This window comes from Callorhinchus milii, unplaced genomic scaffold (genome assembly GCF_018977255.1).
Source record: "Callorhinchus milii isolate IMCB2004 unplaced genomic scaffold, IMCB_Cmil_1.0 Scaffold2, whole genome shotgun sequence".
Lineage (NCBI taxonomy): Eukaryota > Metazoa > Chordata > Chondrichthyes > Chimaeriformes > Callorhinchidae > Callorhinchus > Callorhinchus milii.
The window spans coordinates 16,449,953-16,465,842 of NW_024704743.1; the positions used below are offsets into that span (position 1 = coordinate 16,449,953).

The window sequence follows — 15,890 nt, forward strand, 5'->3', positions numbered from 1 at the left end:
AATAATTCAGTGCCTACAGTTTATTTTCCAATAATTTTCACTTTGCCAAGAATCTGTTGCTACATTTTCCTGTGCAGCACTCGGAAACACACATGGAGTGGGGAATCCAGGAAGCTGGTTCTCTTCTCTTAGTATGCTTTCACTTGTGTTACGAAAGCTTTGATGCATGTTGTAGTATTTATAACTTGCTATCTCTCACTCTGAAGTTTTCAGATGTTTGTTTTATACAAAAAAGTTTAGTGTACAGAATTTCAGGAACTTAACTGTACAAAGGACAGGTTGGAGGTACAGTATTTGTAATTTTAGTTAATGTTTGGTTGGGTATCTCTGAAGGCACTCCTATTTTCCACAACATGAGTTGATCACACTAGTATAAAAGTTGCAATATCTCAAAGTAGACATATTCTATAAGGGTGCAAGTACATATTTAATGTAACCCTACCATCTTCCACATGTTTGTACATAAATTCTAAGAAGTGGATTCATAAGTTTCATTGATTCATCTGAAATTAAGTATTTATGAATCCAGTGAATCGAATGTGAACAAATTCTAAGTGCATTTTAACTTGCTGCAATTTAGTTGAGTTAAGTTGACTGTACTGGAATGGCTTTTCTGAAATCTTGTATGTGAATCTAATGAAAACAATTTTGGACCCATTTAGACAGAATTATGGCGCTCACAAATCATGGATTCTTAACTTGGAAACTGGAATTCCAATCCCAGAAACACTTTATTGATCTATTGCTATGTAATACCTATCTAGTGGCATCTCTAAAGCTAAATAAAAGGGTTTTAGCCCAGACTATTGTTAAAGCGTGTTTCATTTGCTTCTGTACATATGTCTTAACACAATTGTGAAGAATTAAAAATGCCAACTTGGAAAAATAGAATATAGTGAATTAGCTTGTGGCATCTAGTATTGTGGGTAGATGTGAGATTCAAGCTCCTGAGATTTATTTTTCAGAGAAGTTAAAATACAAACCTTAGCTTGTGATATCGTTGAGTTTTTTTTATTAGAGGCTGCCAAATTTTGAAGCTATGAGATTATTGTGTTTTCTCCATGAAACTTGGTGGGAATTGTAGAAGCTAAGCATCCATTTAAGCCACAAACAAACAGCACTAAAGTACTGGAGGTTACTGTAGTTTCACATTTTCTGCCTGCATCCATATTTCAGTCAGGATTCATCAAGTATCTGGAGTCCCCATAGATACGGGATCGCTGGAACCTTAAAATACCACAGATAGTGTAAGATGGATCTGTTAACCTTTCTGAATTCTACAGCATAGTATCGTCTTTAAAACTGTGTGGTGTGGCGCAGAGGAAAGTGTTCAGTATAATGTGCAGCAAGTGCCTCCCAGTGGCTAAGAGTTGGTATTGGAAATCGCAAAGATTGCAATAGAAAGAACATGCTCTGTGATTCAGTCTCATTATCTACTTGTATTTTGAACGTGTCAGTACCTTCAAAGAACTTTTTTCTCTCTAACAAAAGATCNTTTTTAAAGATTTCTCACTGTACGTGTTTCATTTTGGATCCTTTGAAGAGAATTCAAATCCGATAAACGGATCAAAGGATTCAAATGTATGACTAAAGACACAGTCTTCACAACAGTGACTGAAGTTTACCCTCGACATTTATAATTCAGGAAATCTATTGCTCTAAGCACTTGTAATACACATAACAATAATAATAATCCTTGCATTTGATATAGCGCTTTTCACGTTTTCCAGACGAGACGTCTCAAAACGCTTCACAGAATATACTGTAAAGTGAATTGACTGTATTTTTGTGGAATACCTCATTTGTTAAGCACTATGTTTCAGGGAGTATATTTTTATAATTAGAATTAATCGAATTGGCTTCCCAATTGCAGTGACTTATCCAATGAGTAGCAGAGCTAAATAGTCCTGGGAAGGTCCCAGATTCCATGCACAGATTCTTTCAGCAAGCAACATCATTTGGGGGCAGCAATAAAGTTGTTACAATTGGCTCTATTGGTCTGGGGCAGGGAGAGGCAAATCAAAAGTTCCTGCTCCTGAACACTGTGCAGAGATTCAGCTGAAATGTGCTTGTGGACATTAACTGAGGACTGGATCAAACTTGGCTACGGCTCCCCTCTGGACTCGAATAGCCTGCTGCTGATGTTCATCATGAAAAGTGGTAATTTGGAGAGTTACCGGACAGGGACTGGTGCCTATGGAGTATCAGCAGAAGAAAAAGAAGTGTTAAAAAACCCTTGAAAAGAGGCAGGCACTAAAGTAAAACATGACCTGTTCCAGAGAATCCATTTGTGGATTGCAGACCATAGCTGCTCAATTGTATCAGTTCTGAAACCACTTAACCACTTTTTGTTATTTAGTTTTGAACTGGTTGCTTTCCTAATGAACTTGACCTAGATTTGTTTCAACAGCAACATTTGACACCTGAACATTGTGAGTGAAGTGTATTTAAACTAAATGCATTGTCACTAGGTAATAGGAATGAACTTCCAGAGATGAGGCAGGAGCTGGCCTGCTTCATGTCCACCTCCCTTGCCTTCTTCAAGATCTGTTTCAAGACCTTCCTCTTTGACCATGCTTTCAACCACCTTCCTACCCTCCACCTCTCTTGATTCCAAATCCTTTAACTGTCCAGCACCTTGGGCCATCGTTCCGATGTGAAATGTGCTATATAAATGTAATTTTGTTGTTGTTCCCAACTATTGGTTGATAGGATTAGTACTGCTTTTGGAGTTAGACAGGCCAGCACACCCAAGTTGCTGCAAACTGATGGAGTTCAATCAAATCCTATTAAAAAGCATTATTATCTCTAGATGTTTATGTACTTTTCTCTCATCATTTGATTTCAGCGTTTGAGCCTACATTGAGCTTACAGTTCAATATTGCCAAAATACATACAAGTATCTTTAGTATGGATTGCTTTAAACATTCAGTTTGGTTCTAACACAGAGAAATTAAACACTTACCTGCAATGACCTACAAAATCCCCATAGCTGCTGTGATGTTTTAGTCTTTTGAACCCTGTACACTTTTCCATGTCCCCTCCACATATTTTCTTTATCGAACTCTGTTGATGAAAACCAGAACTGGGTTAAGCTTTATGAATCTCTTGTCTTTCTTTGAGGAAGTAACTAGTGGTTGAAAGTAATACCATTTACTGAAGTATCAGAAGGTAGTTGACAAATTCCACATTTGTGTCTTCTAAAGAAGATCAGAGTTCATAACTCACGGCATTAATAGCTGAATTAAAAACTCAATTGGAAGCAGAGGTGAAAACAAATGGGAGAAAATCTGCATCAGTCACGAGCTGATCTTGAGAGGGTTGTCTCGGAGTCTCCTGCTGTTTAAACTATTTATAAATGAATTAAAGGAAAGAATTTGTTGTAATATTTTACACTGAGCTATAACTAATGTCTGAAAGTAAATGATATTGAAGAAACTTGGACAGATTAAGCAGTTCCAATAAAAGTGGCATTTTTCGTGTAGATTAATAGGAGTAAAGCATAGGAAGCAAATGTATGCATCAGGGATGTACATTAAATGGAGAGGAAAAGGACCTGGGTGTGAGTTAAACTGGCTTTTGTTTTTTAGTAAGCCTCCCCACGTATTTCCACCCCAGGCATCTGAAGTGAGGAAGGAAATTTTTCAAGCACTATAGGACTATTTTAAGGAAATAATGAACACTGAGTAAGTTGTGCCAGGCCAGATCCAAATGCTTTTTTTTCCCTATTTAAGAAAGGTTATCAAGCTGTATCTGGTAACTATAGATCTATTTGCTTGACCCCAATGATTGGAAAACTAATGGAAGCATTACTACACGACAGGCAGCATGACTTCAGTAGAGGTAGATCTTGTCTGATAAGCCTCATTTGAGAATGTGACATCTTAATTTGGTACAGCAACAACTACCCCTGCCCCATAGCTTATATGTCTCAAGTGCTTCGGAGATTGAGTCGGATACCGACAGCATAATTTATCTGAAGTTCAAAAAACCTTTGATAAAATATCACACGGGAGACTCTCAACAAAGGGCTTCTGGTATTTTTTTGTGTACATTTCATTTAGTTTCTGCCTCCGTAATATGGCTGTCTGGCTGGTCTTGGTTTTGGAGATTTTTAATTCCATTCTTTCTAGAGTTTGAGGAGTGCCTTAAACCTAGTTTGTACCAAACTTTACGCATTGATTGAACACAAAGATTGGGTTGAATTTCAGCTGATTGTGCAGTATAAATGGGGCTTCAGAGAGTTTAAAATTGTCAACAACTCAATTGCACAGACAGCAATTCAGACTTCGATTTTTGTTTTGTGGAATGCTTTGACCCCCTTAGTTACAAAGAAAACAACCAGACCTTGAGTGGTTCATTAATCTCAACATCTAGATTACAAAAACCTCAGGGTATAGTACAAGACTCCAGATGCCTGATATATCCTTTGATGTCTAAAGGTCTCAAGCTTGTATTCTTCACTGTATCAGTGTGCCTGCAGTAGGTTGTATGGAGAGAATGGTTTTGAAACCTGGTTATTGAAACATCGGCGAAGGTAATTAAATGAATTAAAATAAACATCAAAATTAAATATTGTATGAAGCGCTGCAAAATAGATTTCTGTATAACTGGACTCAAGGGCAAAATAATCCACCAATTTTCTCCTTTTTAAAAAAAGGATTTCCAATAAAAATACAATTTGTTTATATCGGGCCTTTCATGTCAGGAGGATGTCTCATAGTGTGTTACACAACTCGCTGGGCACTCAAGCAGGGAGAGAGGGGTGGGGGGTGCAAGCTGAAGATGGTGTGGGGGTGGGGGGAGAAGATGATCAAAAGTAGCATCAAAGATGTAAGTCTTGAGGTGAGCTTTAAAAGTGGGGAGAAAATGAGTAAGAGATTCCAGGATGTACTCCAGTGAGCAAGGGCAAAGTGGCTGACATCTCACCCACCAACGGTGAGGCAGATGGGACAAGGGGCATGAAGCAGGCAAGTGTTCGCTGAGCAAAGGGAGTAGCCCAGGCAATACGGTTGAGGTCACAGGAGAAGTGTGGGACGAGGCCATGGTTTTTTTATTTCAGTGTAAACATTAATTTCTGCTTGTGTAATCGACAGTAACATTTCTCCTCAATGCAGCATGTTTTCAATACTGGAATTGAATTTTGGGTTTGATGTACGGTCTATAGTCTATAAAATTCCAGTTATCTTCCCTTTGGAAATGTTTATAAAGTATAGTCAATTTTTGTTGCACAGACTAGCTTGGGAAGTGTTTGAACAGTTTTCCCTATCACATCACCGACTCCAGCATTCAGGAATCTTAACGACCAACTAGTGACTATCCTTCTTGGGGGGAGGGGAATTGAACTCGCCCTCTGTGGTGGCCTCGGTAGGCCGGCTCCTGAACCAGGCAGGTCCGCAGTATTCCAGGGCACTGCTGATGACAGCACAGCCAACGTGGCTCATTGGCAGGACCTAGAAGGGCAGACCAGTCACTGGAGGCAGGGAGTTATCTGACTCAGTTCCTGTTAACCCTGCAAAGCCAAAGCCCTAAGGGTGATCCTAGCTGAACAAGCAATGGGAGAGAGCAATATCAATGACAAGCTATGCAGTTTTCGCTGGTTAGACTCCAGAAGTATCCCAACACATATTCTGGGGTCCCTGAGCCCTTGGCTCTTGCCAACCTGTGCCTAATATCTTCCGGAATTAGGTAAGCAGGATGCATCCCTCCAGGGAAAGTAAGCATTCCATTCCAACAATTTAACTCTGGGATTTCCATTTGTAAGTGGGATGCATGGAATTCTCAGCTTGGTTTGGATACTCTTAAGCAAGGTGATGGGTTTCCACACATGTGTCAGACACTCGGCTGACAAAAAAAAACTGATAGCAAGGATATTCTGTGGGTCACTTGAAGTGCTCTTGAACTGTGTTAAAGTTGTATTTCCCTAATGGTTTCCAAAGATATTCTTGCATAGCAGAGATCAACATTCAGTGTGTTCAGATAAGGCTGGTGGTTGAACCACCAAAACAGAAGTGCTCAACTTCAGCAAATGGTGACCTATATTTAACATCCGCTTGATGTGAAAGGCGCTAGACAAATGTAATTTTGTTGTTGTTGTCAATGCGTTTTTTTAAAAAAAATCATTTTTTAATGTGCTTTAATTTGCCAAACTAAAGTATAAATAAATAGTACAATTTCCACAGTCTTTTGGGTTCTGATTTCACAAACTCAATGTCTCAAGTGATGTGATGATGGAAGTGTTAACTGGGACTTGCATGTGATTCTGCTGTTCTGTGCCAACAGGTCCAGGTGTTTGGATTGTACACGAGAGAAGGATTTCACGAAAACTTTGACTGTCCTATCAAAGTAAGTGTTTCAGAAATTGAATAGTTTCAGCGCTGAAACAGAATTGCCTAGAAGGCTACAGCACAGAAATAGACGTTCAGCCCAACGACCATTCAGTCCACATGGGTCTTTATACTCCATAGGAGCTTCTACCCCTCGAGTATTAGATCCAGTGGAAGGGAGATTTTGGCATTGACCATAATAATAATAGTCATTAATTTATTTAGCGAGCTTCACATAGGATAATGTCTCAGAGCACTTGATTTACTGTTATCATTTTGTATCCTTACACTATTGTGCTCAGTAATTCATTTTTGTCAATATCCTAGTGATGTCAACATTAATAGTTTTATTTAATATCGATGAAGTGTATTGGTGCTTGAGAATGGAATTCAGTGGAATGCATAATCAAACTTAGCCATTCTGCATAAAACTATGCTACTGTTAACCACTCAGATGCCATCCTGCATGAAAAGAGCTATATAAATTCAAGTTGTTGATGTTTATGGGTTAGAATTAGCATCTTGCACTTACACATCAAGGGCTGCATTGTTTAGAACCTTTCTCTCTGTTCCAATAACATCCCTTATCTCCAACTTCAGCGATGATATCATCCTCCCTTTGTTAGCACCAAAGTGATTTTTTCTAATTTCAGCCATCTCACCTCTGCCCACAGTGTGATTGGCATTTAATAGTTGTTTTACTACTGTGGACTCAACATTGGTAAAAACTGAGCCATTATTGTCTGAACACGTTTGTGCAAGATGCTTATAGAGCACATTTGGGTTTGTGTCCAACATAGGTGACACCACACTTTACCTTCAACAGAAGGTCAACAGTTAATGGTTCATTTTATAACCGCTTGATTCTTTCGAAAAGAAAAGACTTTAGCATGTTTACTGCATGAGAATTTGATCGATGAACAGTATTTCGTGAACATTTCTCTTGCTTTCTCCCCATCCCTATTTGCATGTTTCTCCCTATGCCAGGTGCCGTGCATGACTGACTGAGTGAAAGTAAATGTGTTGGTTAAGCCTTCCAGGTTTGCCTGTCTTCCTGTGGATATTGGGAGCTCATTGTGGATTGTGGACATGTGGAGTCCTGTGGCTCAGTGGTTAGAGTACTCGCCTTGCAAGTGAGACACCTGGGTTCAATTCCAGGCAGGGTGAAACCTTGGGCAAGTTTCCTTACTCCACACGCCTAATAATAATCCCTCCAAAACAAAACAATAATAAAATTGGTCATTTTCAATCCACGACTGTTTGTGGGACACTGCTGTGCGCAATTGGCTGCCGCGCTTCACCCACAAATATACGGTCAATTCACTTTACAGCATATTCTGTGAAGCGTTTTGAGATGTCGAGAAGATGTGAAAAGCTCTATCAAATGCAAGGATTATTATATTGGAAGGGCAATCCCGGGGAGAGAGAGAGGGGAGGAAGGGACATGTTCAACGTTCAATGCTGTGCCCCCAAGGCGAGTCAGAGGTTATCGATTTTCAATTTTGTGAAAAGCTGAAAGTCTATTCAAGCAGAGCTAATTTGCAACCACTATGTAGTAGTAGAAAACAGTTATAATTCAATGATTAATTCCAGAAAATTGTGTAAGCATCAATCTCCTCCTATGAGTTATGTAACAGTAATTGGGCATGTAGGCGGATTCCAGTCACTTTCCTCACCATTCTTCTCATTGGAAGCAAAGCAAAGGTCCTATATGCAGTATTTGTCTTACCTGATTTTCTTAATAACAAATTCCAAGTTGTGCAAACAGGGACTCTTCCCTTTACACAGATGAAAATCATGGTGCCCTGTGGGGAATAAGGTCTACTTTCAACAACAGTTTGCATTTATACAATATAAGTGCTTATAACACAAGGTAGAGTTTCTGAGCACTTCCCAAGTGGAGGTCCCATGTGTTAGTGTGAATTCCTGTTAAAACCACCTCAAATCAGACCTCAGCTTTGCTTCTGAATGCATCCAATGAGGGGGGGGGACCTTTTTTGTTTTCAGTCCACATGATCTATTAGGAGGAAATCTGTGCAGATCAACAAAGTTCTTGATCTATAAAGGCTTGTTCCATTCTGCGTTCCACTCAACCACTTTAGTGAAAGTTCCATTGGATGGCATTTTTTTTTCCACTCGCTCGTTTCCCCATTCTGTCCCTATTCAAAATTTGGTAATGTGGCAAGTGCATAGCAGAGGTGGAGCAAAGCTCAGATCTGCGAATAAAGGTACTGATCATTTGAAACCCGTCACTACCTTACTCTATAGAACGGATCTGATGCAGGAGCTCATCCATTTGCCGTGCATCTTTTCTCCACTAACCTGAAGGTGCACAGGAGTTCAAGCACAGTGCATCAATTATTTATCATCCAGAATTGGACAGATGCAACAAAAAATGATAGGGTATGAAGAGCGAGGAGGAGAGTGCGGTTAATCGAGGTGGCTCATGCTGAGGGAAGACAATAGCAGACTTGTTGAGCTGATTATCCTATTTCTGTACCTGGCATTCCATGACTGCAGGGGGAGCTGTGTAAATAAGATTCAAAGAAATAAACCCCATGAACATTTATTTACTCTGACATTATGTTAATTCTAAAAGGGATGAAAAGTGCTGACTGTTACTTCTGACGTTTGAAAGGTCAATAGAGCACAACGTCATATACTTGTGCCCATCTGTTTCACTATCTAAGCTTTTTTTTCTGCACTTTGCTACCTTTTGGAAATCTCTGACAGATTTTGTGAGTATCACAACTTGGATCTCAACAAGTTCCCCTTGAAATGATTCGGCAGCTGTGTGTATCATTGTGCATAACTTCGCTGATTTGTTTTGTTATATTTTATTTCAGATAGTGGCTCTGAACCCGCAGTTTGGTAGATCCAGCAGCAAGCAGTTCATCACAGGAGGGAACAAGGTAAGCTTGACACACCTTTCTCCCATTCCACTCAACTATCAGAAACTGAGCACCAGAATTACAACAGTAGTTACAATAATCCATGCATTTGATTTGACAACTGCCTGACACAAAAGGAGCCGCCTCAATCCTTGTTCGTAATGCACATTTGACGGAAGTTTAAAGACGGTATTAGACGTGCAGTCCATTCATTGGCATAAAATTTGTACCTACCACTATGAACACCATTAGCATACAGATGTTGTTGCTTAATTTTAAGGCTTTTATTCAGGAACATTCAACCCATCGAGGCCATTTTACAGATCATGACATTATCTTTCTACTCAAATTTCCTCGCTTTTTCTTCATATTAGTGCTTCCAAATATCTTTGAACAGCTTTGGGTTTGTGGATGTCAGCTCTGTAAAGCTTTATTATACTGCCCTCCTCTGTTTGTTATTTATGCTGTTTTGGCACCAACTTTTTTCCTATTCGGTCAAGCGTCATGGCCTGATAAGGAATAGAGGACTCAAATGAGCAACACGTGTGCTGAAAACGAATGGATTTACAGCCACTGTAATCCTGGAAGAACCATTCAAATGACTGCTGATTTACAAAAAACAATGTCGAAAAGGCAGTTGGAAAGTAGAAGTGAACACATACAAAACAATTTTAATTTTAAATTGTTGAAACGTCACATTTAAAGCGATGGTGATATCTGCAGACATGTAGTTATTATGCCTCTTTTCTATTATGCAAATGTATCTCTACTCGTATATGGATCAAGGGTTAATTTTACACAGGTGCTTCACAACTGAGATGCATAGAAGTGCTGCAGAATTGCATTTTGAATTGTATTTGAATTGTATGATAGAAATTGTAGGAGTCCTGTAGCTCGGTGGTTAGAGCGCTTGCTTCGCAAACGAGAGACCTGGGTTCGATTCCTGGCAGGGCAAAACCTTGTGCAAGTTTCCTGACTCCACACGTCTGAGACGTATCTCCACACGTCTGATAAGTTTCCTTACTCCACACGTCTTTCTTTTCGACCGTGTCTTTGGTCACCTTCCCCCCCCTCCCGCTGACTCGGCCCCGGGATCCGTTACTGTGAAGCGCTCTGAGACACCGTCCGGCATGGAGGGCGCTATATAAATCCAAGTTGTTGTTGTTGATAATAATCCCTCAAGAGAAAAAAATAAATAATAAATTGGTCACTTCAATCCACGACTGTTTGTGGGTCACTGCTGAGCACAATTGGCTGCCACGTTTCGCCCACAAATATATAGTGAATTCAGCTTACAGTATATTCTGTGAAGCGCTTTGAGAGGTCTAGAAAATGTGGAAAGCATTATATCAAATGCAAGGATTTTTTTTTATCTTGACTCGTGTTTGCCTTTGATTCTCTCATTCCCCCCTTTTCTCTAAGTTGCAATTGTATGAACGGAATTGGCTGAGCCGATGGAAAACCTCTACATTACATGAAGGAGAAGGCTCGATAACCAATGTCAAATGGAGAGGAAACCTGATTGCGTGGTCGAACAGTGTGGTAATTAACTCCAATCACTCCTGAACATGGATCAAAACAAAGTGAACAATTCAATTCAGGAATATATTTTGAATAATCTTTAGGCAGGTGTTACTGTGCAGGTAGAAGATAGCCATTTGCACTCGTCAGGAGAAAAATCTTTTGCACAAACAAGTACCTATTTTGGCACGGGAAGAGATTCCCTGTAAGGACAAAAGGCCGATGCCTGTGTGGATGCAGCTATATTCTTGTATGATTCTATCTGTCGCTCTGTGTTCCCCTGACTTGCCTTTCTGAACTGGTTTATTTGGAGGGAAATGAATGGGTCATTCTGTAAAATAAATCCCAACTGGTTGTTTTGTGAATATCGCAAGTTCGTCACAATTATTGTTTCCCATCCTTTTGTGAATGTCACAGCTTAGACTGGGAAGGGTTAATGCATCTCATTGTTTGTTCTCCTCTGTGCATTCCTTTGTTCCGAGGAAGCATATGTCCTGAGGTTTTACTGTAATGTCTGTACGGACATACATTTAAGAAATAGGTACAAATATCGGGCAAATACTTCATGTGTCCATTATTCAAAACAATCGTTAATATTGTGACTTGAAGGCGAACGTTTCTTTAATATGAAGTACTTGGCCCCTTGGGTCCACAGCATTGGCGGGTGTGAGCAAAGCAACATGTTGGTGTCTGCTTTAAAATAAGTTACCTCTGCCCTTGTTGGCCTGTAAATGTACAAACTGTATGACTTGGAGCTCAGTGACCATTTTTTAAAATCTGAAACGTCAGGCTGTAGGGTACTGGTGCACTGCTGTCCAGAAAATGTTTGTCTTTGTACAACGAGGTCCTCTTATAATATACTTCAGCCTAAGCACAAATTTGCTTGTAATGCGGGTGCATTGTGGAATCCAGTGCATTGAATATGACCCCACTCGCTTCCTGAGCACCTACTCACTTTTGATGCCAAAATGGCTAACGTCCATTAAGTTGCTATCGACATCACTTCCTGCTTTGCTATGCATGCGCAAAGCAGGACATGATGTTCGTGGCGGCTGAATGATCCGAAAGTCGACGATTTCAGCTTCCCGCACTGAAAAAAACAGCTTCCAAGTCATCAAGTCATCACCAACAGTGCTTCGCACATGCGCACAAAACAGGAAATGGCATTAAGATGACTTGGAAAGTGACCATTTCTTCTTAACACAGATCTGGCCATTTCTACAATAACATGGGTGGAGATATTACAGATCCCAAACTCAGGGCTGCAAATTAAGTTATCACTTGTTTAAAAAAATTAAAATTGTGAAATGCAACGAGGTTAGATGCTTCACATTACAGTCGTTTCTTCCCCACAGAATCTCCCTTTACTGTTGACTTGCTTTCTTCATTTGATTCTCTCTCACGCCATTCAAGTACATTCTACTTTCTTCAGGGAGTGAAAATATACGACACCAGCTCAAAGCAGCGAATCACAACCGTGGCTCGAGACAATACAAGCCTCCGTCCTGACATGTATCTCTGCAGCCTGTGCTGGAAGGACAATGTGACGCTCATTATTGGCTGGGGAACATCTGTTAAGGTACAGATCACTCAATAAGGATGACAAGGGTATAAAATTGACTATTCCTCCCATCCCCGTTAAAAAAAAAATAAGATTATGGTGCAAAATATTCTTTTGCATCGTAGAATAGTCAGTTCCTTTAAATGCTTCTGCATCTCTTTTTAGCAGCTGCTTCTAATCTTTGGATTGCTGATTTTTTTTTGTGTATGTGTAAATTCCTTATTGTTTGACACACTCACATATTCAGAGCAATACCCTGGAGCTCCTCTGCCATGGAATGGTAGGATGTGGGTTTGTGCTTTGAATAGCAGATCTGAGGACGTTGAGGGGGCTTGCTTTGTGGAGTTCAGACACTTCCTCCACAGGGGAAGGGGCAGATAATTGAAGGGCACATCACCTCTGCCCTCTCTTGTGTATCTCCCAATGGCCAATGCAGAGCATCATTGGAAGAGTCTTGGGAGCAAGTCTGCTCCCGTAGCTGGTGACAGTGTATGCAGCATGTGCAGATTTCAAGTTGAAGAGAAATATATTTTCTTTTTCTCCCCTCCCCCCCACATATACGCAACCCCTTCATTTCAATAATGTCCCATAGATGACAATTGTAATTTTTTTTAGTGGTCAGTGCAAAGCATTTTCAAGGAAACCTTTCACCATTTCTTAATGCAAATTCTGCAAGAAAAATTGTTTTTAACAAACATTATTTTTGCCAGTAAAAGGTTAATGTGGTTTTCCAAGAATGAACCTTTCCGAAATCGCAAGTCTCTCATTATAAATTTATTTGTAGCATTTTAGATTCTTGTTTTTCTTTTATCCAAGTTACTTAGAATCTGTAAATGGAAAAATAAACTGGGACGGTTGCTTTAATATATTTCAATTTATTCATTCCACTATTCCCGCTGCTCAGTTTTGATGGATTCATTCACTTCCACAGTTGGCAAGATTGTTATATGTGAACTACTGCACTTTCTCATATTACTGGTTGGTCTCCCAGTGCAATGTACACAAACAAGATGTTTTGAAAATCAGTTTTCTGTAACAATTTGGGATATAACTACATTATAACAAATACCGAATGTGGTTTATTAATTGTATTCCTGAATAAGTGATCTGGGGTTCCTTTTGGTAACCAAATTGTCACAACATCCCACAGGAACTCTGATCCACACCGAGTTCCCATGAGTCGACGGAACTTCTAACTAGATTCCCGATAATGGAGTGGAACCAGGACTTGATATTCAGGCTTAGCTCCTGACCTGTTTGGGTAGTGATTGAGAAGTGGTATACATGTGGAATGTTGACGACTGCATAGCTACAGGCATGCGTGGTACAGAAACTCCACGAATCACTGGGATTTTCAATGTAAAAGATAATAATAATCCTTAAATATAAATAATATATGTATACATTTTATATATATATACACACATTGTAAAGTGGATTGGCTATGTATTTTGCGGGTGAAATAAGATGTGACAGCACAATGAGCGACACTCCAGTGCCTGCACCTCCATTTGAGGCAGTGGCTTCAGGTAAAAGAGCTCGAGCTGACTGTCAGATCTGCTGCATTGGATGTGTAAGGTGCCTCGTTCTCTTTTCAGGTCTGCGTGGTGAAACAGCGAGATCCCACTGACGTGAGAGACTTGCCCACTCGTTATGTTGAAATAGGTGAGAATTCTCCACACTAATCTCTATTATTGTGTTCTGAAATACTGTAATACAACAGAGCTTTGTGAGGCAATGGCCCCATCACTGGCCAGTCCTCGCTCTGCTGGATCTTCCAACAAGCCTTTTTTTGACATGCAAGTATAGTTTTTTTTTAAATCTTTGCTACAGAAGTCTAATAATAATAATAATTAAGATATAATAATATATAAATATAATGTGTAGTTTCACTTTGACTTGGCTTCTCTTATAATACAAACTTACATTCATGTAGCGCCTTTTACTGGGTGGGGGACCTTCCAAGCCGTTGGACTCTCTAAGGTTTGTACCTGAGCTGCAGGGGGGATGGGAGTGGGTGGGTGTCGAAGGGTTGAGGAAAGAGAAGGTGTGCAGGGAGGAACGATGGCGGAAAGTGTGGACAAAAAGAAAGTTCTTGAGGCAGAGCTTGAAGTAGGTGAAGGAAGAGACAAGTTGGATCTTTTGATGTTCCTTACCTGGATGTGTCTTTTCTCTTGACTGTACTTCAGTATGCCTGCTGCAACATGTATGTGTTTACAGTATCAGTTTCATACAAAAATGTCCAGCACACTTCTGGAGGCCTTATGCTTGTATAGAGTTAACAGTATTGTACGATTCAACATTTCTTCCTCCTTGTCCCTATGATGTTGCAAACACGACAATTTATTCCAGTAATATTTTATATAAATTGTGCCACTGACAGACTTTGTGCTCACAGTCTAGGCAGCCACTCCAACCCAGTATAGTGCTGCGTGAGCACTGCATTGCCAAAGGTGCAGTCCTTTGAAAGAAACATTAAACTGCGTTCCTGTCTATTCAAGTGGATTTTAAAGATCCTGTGGCACTATATTAAGAAAAAAAGCAAATTAAGAGTTTTTCCAAGTGCCCTGGCCAACAATACCCATGATAAAATGGGTCACTCATCTCATGACTGTTTGTGAAGCAGTTTGTGTACAAATCATCTACCACATTGACTTACAAAATGTTGACATTTTGAAGGTGCTATGTCAAAATACAAGAATTATTATTTTATTAAATACAGAGTTGGAAGGATGGCAATGAGTTAAACATACATTTTCATTCACATCACCAAAGACACAGCCATAGTTATCTGCATCTGAGGAAAAAGAACTGATCTCTATGGTATTTGTTTCTTAGAAACGAAGCTCTCGGCCCAGTGGTCCAGCCATTAAACTTACAATAAATAAATAATCCTTGCATTTGATAACCTTACACAGTGAGGACAGGGGAGCTTGAAGGCCAGTCAAGTCTGGGAAAAGGGGCAGCACTTTACAGCCAACAGTTCACAGTTAATTCTTCAGAATTTTATTTTATTTCTACATTATGTTGTCCTATGGCCAAGGGAAGAGGTTACTGTAAATGTAAAATGACACTGCAGCGTTTGTTGTAATGGGCCTTTTCAAAAAGATCCTAAAATGTCAGAGCATGTGACAGCAAGAAGTCATGTACACAAGTGAGCAAACTGAATGCTGAGCAGTTTAATTTATAGCAAGAATATCTCCCTGATGTGTTGTAGCGGTTCTTCTGCAAGAGCCGAGGCGCCACAAGTCTGAGCAGTGTTGGCGTGAATTAATTGTGATGGTCTCAGTGGTGAAGGGGTTTATTTTGTGGACGTACGGTTCCTGGTGGAGTATTAAGTGCATCTTTAAATATAATTCGTCTCTATTCAGTGTGCTCCACGCATTGCAGAAATAAGATGAGGATGTCATCTGGGAGAATCACATTGCATTTAAGATGCTTGATGTCATGGCTGTGCCAAAAAAAACCTTAACATGTGTGGGTGCTGCTCTGGACTAATACACTGTTCAGTTCATTGTTACCATCAGCATTGTCATTTCTAGGTTTAAGCTGGTCTCTTCAGTAATGTTTTTCTTCTCTAAAGTTACTTTC

At 39.9% G+C, this 15,890-nt stretch overlaps 1 protein-coding gene across 4 annotated transcripts in view; it reads left to right on the forward strand.

Moving 5' to 3' along the window:
* The window catches only part of vps41 (VPS41 subunit of HOPS complex), a 91,029-nt gene that overhangs the window by 34,326 nt on the left and 40,813 nt on the right, over positions 1-15,890 (forward strand). For all 4 annotated transcript variants that reach the window (XM_042346868.1, XM_042346869.1, XM_042346867.1 and 1 more), the window contains 5 exons: positions 6,283-6,345; positions 9,173-9,238; positions 10,640-10,759; positions 12,171-12,317; positions 13,898-13,964. In XM_042346868.1, the coding sequence (XP_042202802.1) occupies positions 6,283-6,345; positions 9,173-9,238; positions 10,640-10,759; positions 12,171-12,317; positions 13,898-13,964 (463 nt within the window). The remainder of the gene's footprint in view (positions 1-6,282; positions 6,346-9,172; positions 9,239-10,639; positions 10,760-12,170; positions 12,318-13,897; positions 13,965-15,890) is intronic.